The following is a 5,821-nucleotide window of genomic DNA, read 5'->3' as shown; positions in this document are numbered from 1 at the left end:
CTCCATCGCCCTCCGGGCCGCTGCCCGGCCGTCAGCGGGGCTCGCCGGGCAGGACCGGCCTCCTCCGCGGCTCCGGCCGGGCCGAAGCAGCCGGGGAGTTTTGTGGAGGGTCTGAACAACCTCGTGGGAACCGTCGGGACTTCGGAAGACTGGCGGGGACACCCGCGGGGCTCCGGTCCGTCCGGGTGGTGGGCAGGCTGTGTGGGAAAGTTTATTCCATGCGGGAAGCGTCTGGGCCACTGTTTGGGTTCAGTGGTAGTTAAAATCACTTCAAAAAGAACATGAAAATCGCGTCAGAAAGGATGGAGAGTGTCCAGCGAAAGGTCTGGAGCCGCAGGAGCAGCTGAGGGAGCTGGAAAGGGGCTCAGGCTGGAGCAAAGGAGGCTCAGGGGGGACCTTGTGGCTCTGCACAAGTCCCTGACAGGAGGGGCAGCCGGGGGGCCGGGACCTTGTGCCGTGTCGTGTTTCCCCAAGGTGCGAGGGGTTCGGGTTGGGCATTAGTAGCAATGGTTTCTCTACCAGAGCGGTCAGGCCTTGGAATAAATTGCTCAGGGGGTGGTGGATGCACCACCTCTGGAAGTGTTCAGGAGGCACCTGGGGCTGTGTTTTAGGGGTTATTGTGGTGGTGCTGGTGGGGTGGATGATCTTGAAGGTCTGTTTCACCCCCGATGATCCTGTGAAAGTGGCACAAGGAGAAATTGGTTGCATATAAAGAAATTATTCTGATGCTCCAAGAGCGAGTGGTTTGCAAAAGGGGTGGGGGGTGGAGGTGGCAGCAGCTTCCCCCCGGGGAGGGATGCACCTGGCTGTGCTCTCCCTTCTCCCGGGGCTCACACGTGTATCTGGGCTGTGCTGGATCTGTGGTGCCACAGCAGATGGTCCGTGGGCAGCACAGGGAGCTTTGGGGACGCTCGTGCCGGTGCCCACAGCTGCCGTGGGCTGCAGCTCTCCCACAGCCCTGGACTGTAACTCATATATGCACATGCACTCGTTTGTTTGGTTCCTTGAGCGTTTATATCGAGCTTCTTTAGTTTATGTGCTTCTTACTCTTATTTTCCTCCTGTTTTGGTGCTGTGTGCTGTTACCAGTAACGTCCATCCAGGTCACTCTGCGTGGAGATGTTTTTGTTCTTTAGTGGCATGTGTTTGTTACACAAACATTAATCCTTGGGTAAGCTCCTCATTAGTCTGCACCATTCCTACCTCCCCTGTAGCTACATTTATTAGCCATTGTATTTTTTTGTATTTCCCGCAGAAAGTTGCAGCAGAGCTGTGAGGTGGTGGGAAAGCATGGAGGTGACCTGGGGTAGGAGTTTGTCCCTCCAACTTGTGTTCCTTCTTACTCCAGCCATCCTCTTCCCTGTGCTGGAAGCCAAGTGGTTGGGTTCTCTGTTTCTTCAAGGCTTATTTGAGGAATTTTGAGGATCTAGTTAAAAAGCGCCTTGAGCAGAGTTGTTGAAAGCTGTGTGGGAGCTGGGGTAAGGTCAGGTTTCCGTGTTGAAGGTCATGTGTTTGGAGCTCGTATCAGGGATGAGGTTCAATCACCGACTCATTTCAAAGATCAGGTGTTGCTACTGAGGAATTCTGTATACCTTCCAAAGATGGTGTGAGATTTCTCCCTTAATCCCCAACTTTTCTGCTGACATTATTCCAGTTCCAGCAGGTCCATCCCGTCCAGCTGCTCCACTCTCAGCCAGCAGTTCCTCATGCTGGTGCGGCTTTCCACAAGGCTCTCTTGCCCATCAGTCCAGGATTTTGCACTGGGGTTTTCTGATGATCCTGATTGCTGGCTCTCCTGGAGTTTTATTTGTGTATTCCCCTTTTTTCCCCCCCTCTTTTTCTTCTTCTTCCCCCTTTTTTTCTTCCTCAGTAGCTCTGCGTAGTTAGTCCTGTATCCCTTTGCCCATCAGTTTTCTTCTCCAAGCTTTTCAAAAAGATATTTCTGAAAACAGGAGCTGTTGAGCATTGTTCTGAGGTGGCATGTGCTGGGTGTTGTTCTCCAGGAGCGCTGAGGGGGTCTGGAAGGACAGAAAGGGATGGGGCTGATGAGCTGCCTGCTCTGCACCCCATGGAGCATGAGCAGCTCCCCCCCTGGACATCCCAGCGTTAGAGTTCCTAGATGTGTGTGCAGAGGGAGGGTGGTTTGGCAGAGCCTTGTGAGCACCCTGAACACGTCCTGTGGAATATTTAATAATTTGGTGTGGTGAGCAGGGCAGGCTCCTCTGTTGGGAAGCACCAAGGGCTGTGTTGGGTTGCTGCTGGTGACATGCATGCGTGTACACACATGCTGGTAAGGAATTTTTTCCTTTGTTTTGGGTTACAACAGTGAGTGAAGAGCACAGCTCACACAGGACTTGGTTAGCCCCCTATTTTTGCTGCTGTGGCTGTATTTTTGTGAAAACTCTGCAGGCTGGTGTCCCTGACTGGGGTTGCTGACTGCTGTGTTCTCGGCGCAAAGGAGAAAGGGGCTCTTCGTGCCTCTTGGTTTTACAGTGCCCTGCTAGAATAATTAGCTGCCTGAAATTAATATATTTCTTTCAAGTACAAGTTTCCAGAATCAAGGAAAGTGAGCAGTGTGCCTCTTACCATCAGGGATTACCAGGAATTAATCTTTCAGTGCAAAGGCCACTAATCTCGGGCATGCAAACAGGGTTTATTGAGCTGCGTGCCAGTGCTTAGAGCAGTGATGTATGAAATCCCTGGCAAATTCAGATGCTCTGGTTGTTAATTGCCTCCCCACCTGCTCATCCGCCTCCGTCCCCTGCATCCTGGAATCTGCCTATGGGTGTCAGTCACAGGAGATGGATGGTGACACATGGAGCTGCTGGGTGCCAGCCCCAGGCTGGCTTGGGCTCTCACGCCTGGGCTGTCCTGCCTGCCCCCGGGCAGTTCTGCTGTCACTAGGTCCCAGCTTTCCTCTTGTGCTGGGAGCAGAGCGAGAGGGCTCAGCCTGGCACTTGGATTTTCAGACCAAAAGCCAAGCTGGGAGCAGTGGGAGAACTGGCTGCACTCCTGCCTTATGACGAGCATCTTGCCATGTTCCTCGTGCAGTTCGCAGGTAATGCGGGGGGGTTCTGGGATTCCCTGCACGGATCCTGCTGCCCTGTAGGATTATCTGGAGCTGACAGAAGTCACTGTCAGAATTGTGCTGCTCTCATCAGCATGCCTGGCCAGCTCCCAGCTCAGGCTGATGATTGTGAAGCCCTACCAGTGATAATTAAGCCAGGAGTGCGGTAGAGGAACATGCACGAGCCCAGCAGTAGTTTTTGAATCTGGGAATTAGTTTTCAAAAGGAAATGATTGGGATCAAAATGTAACTTCAGAGCTTCGGTGTCCCTCTCCCTTCCCTGCTGGTCTCTTTTCTCCTGTGCTCTAATTGATTGCTGCAGATGTACTTTGGTGTCTTCTAAAGTGCATTTCTTGAGGACTTAAAACCAGCACTGTGTAATCAATGGCACAGTGTATCCCGGAATCCAGTTTATTCCCACAAACACAGGCACCCTGCTCAGACTGAGCACTGCTTATTTCCTGTATTTACCAATGTTGGCAAAAGGTAAATCCATATTTATAGTAAAGCCTGTGTCAGCCCATTTCTGGAGTTTCCCCGATGCTGGGAAAGAGAAGTCTCATATGTGTTCAGAGGAGCCCAGAGGACCCCAAAATATCACCTGAGGGGCTCAGAGGGACCTGGGGCACCCCAAAGTGTGACCCAGAATAGTTGAGAGGGTTCCAGGACACCCCAAAATACAACCATACAAGCACCAGCCTGCACAGCCTTTTTGAGTGTATCATTGAAAGGCTTTTAGGTGTGTGACAGTGGCAGAGTACCTGTTCATAGTTGTAATTTGAGTTTTGGGGCAGAGGTTTATGTTCCTGCTGTTTATTAACTGGTTGGATGGCAGGAAAACTGTTCCAGTGCCTGGGCAGAGTGAGGCTGCAGTCGGAGTGTGTGGCTCCAGAGCAGTGCCAGGCTTGTGGCAGAGCTCGTGCCACCCTTCACTGAGTGTTCCTGAACCCAGCAGGGAACATTTTGCCCACATCCCAAGGTGGCAGCCCTGTAGGTGCTGTGTTGTTTCTAGGTGGTTCCAGGAGTGTTGCACAGGAGCTGCACAATCCCGTGTTTTGGTTGTGATTTCCAGTGTTTCCAGCTCTTGGTAATGGGAATGATTTTAGAACAGGCTTTTCAGTTCACCTCAGGGACTGTTTGGGTTTATTTTCCTCCTGGTCATTAAGGCCAATGGCCAAGCTCAGTTAGCAGGGTTGGAAAACCAAGTCCTGTCCTGGGTCTGGCACGGGACCCAGTGAGGATGGATACTTGCCTTGATTTACGCCTGGAACATTGAGATCTTTGCTCTCTCTCCAGCCCCTTTCTGAAGCTGTGCTGTGAAAGCTGCAGCCATATTTAGCCCCTGGATTGATCCCACCCCAGTGGAATGGGGGGACTTTGCACTGTCAGTGCTCTTAGGCCAGTGGGAAGTGTGGACTCTTCCCATTAGGCACAGCTCAGCACCTATTTCCAGAGGGATAAACCGCCCACAAGGACCCGCTGTGCCGAGGGAGAGGCCTTGCTCAGAGTCGCCTTCTGCTCATCTTTCAGCATCCACCCTTCTTTCCCTGATCCGTTTTTCTACTGAGGAATCTTCTAGCCCAAGTTTTTATTTTTAAATGTTTAGTCACTGCATTATGGCAGTGCCTCGTGTCTCACTCTCAAAAATTGACTCTTCTGAAAATCCCTGGAGATAGGGATGAGGAGATGAAGGGCACACTGACACCTGTGCCACATACGGCTCTGGAAGTGCTGACACCGGTTCTGGCACTTGCTGGAAACCCAAATTTTCTTCTCCCCCCCCTTACTTTCTGTGTAGCATTTCCAAGCAAATGCAGAAATCTGATTTTGGCCTTTGCAGGCTGGCTCACTGCAGGAATACTGAGCAAACCCCCGTGGTTTGCTCCTGTGCTGGTCCCTTCCCTCCTGAGCAGAGCAGCTTGGAATGGCCAAGGACACTTCATTGTGGTTGGCACAAAGGACAGAGAGATGCTCCTGTTTGTGCCTCCTGGCTGTACTGGCTGAGCCTGTCAGCTTTTATCCTGCTCTGTGCCCAGGAGAGAGGATTTTTTGCAGCCTCAGCTTTCTTCTGAGCCCGTTCTCTGTATCCAGTGGGGTGTGGCTGAAGCTCCGGCTGTTCGCTGAGATGACAGGAGAGAGGCAGGCAGGTCTGAAAGTTGGCTGCTGTCCACGGCATTTATCTTGTGTAGGGTGGCAAATCTGACATAATGAGGGTGTTTGGAATCTTATCTCTGGCTTGTTTTAATTTTTGGAGCAAACTCGCTGCTGCAAGAGCAGCAAGCAGGGTCCCTTTTACTGCTTCCATCGCCCACTTTCCATACTGCCCTTTGCTTTCCTGGGGCATTTGCTCTTTCTCCATCCTGGTGAAGTGAGAGCAAAGCTTTCCCAAGGAGTTTTGCTCCCCCATGTTTGTTGTTAGGTTCTGGTGGATGGTAGCTGGTCCTGTTTTGGGGAGCCCTGAGGACAAGGCTCGTGCTCCAGGTCACACGGGTGCCTCCACCCAGAGCCTTCCAGGTGATTTGTTTCTGGCTGTCAGCTGGCCCTGGGGACATTTGAGCATCCCAGCTCAACCTGGGGCTGGAAGTGCCTGGAGTGAGTGGCTGCCTGTGTTCCCCAGTGGGCTGGAAAGCAGTGGCTGGAGCAGTGTCCACTGGCATTCAGGTGCTGGTCAGTGCCAGGTGTCTCCACAGCGTTGTCTTCAGCCAGAGCAGGGTGTCTGTCCATCCTGGTGACACCAGTGTCTGGCTGTACTGCT

General features: G+C 52.3%; 1 protein-coding gene across 1 annotated transcript in view; it reads right to left on the bottom strand.

Moving 5' to 3' along the window:
• Positions 1 to 3,244, bottom strand: part of LOC121670098 (splicing factor 3A subunit 2-like) — a 6,171-nt gene extending 2,927 nt beyond the window's left edge. Inside the window, exon 1 of the mRNA XM_042039865.1 lies at positions 3,208 to 3,244. Coding sequence (XP_041895799.1) covers positions 3,208 to 3,244 — 37 coding nt within the window. The remainder of the gene's footprint in view (positions 1 to 3,207) is intronic.
• Positions 3,245 to 5,821: the final 2,577 nt, after the last annotated feature.

Source organism: Corvus kubaryi, unplaced genomic scaffold, assembly GCF_017639235.1.
Source record: "Corvus kubaryi isolate FWS band 111438036 unplaced genomic scaffold, C.kubaryi_AGA036_p1.0 37395, whole genome shotgun sequence".
Lineage (NCBI taxonomy): Eukaryota > Metazoa > Chordata > Aves > Passeriformes > Corvidae > Corvus > Corvus kubaryi.
The sequence above is the reverse complement of the archived record's forward strand: the minus strand, read 5'-3'. Positions and strand labels throughout refer to the sequence as shown.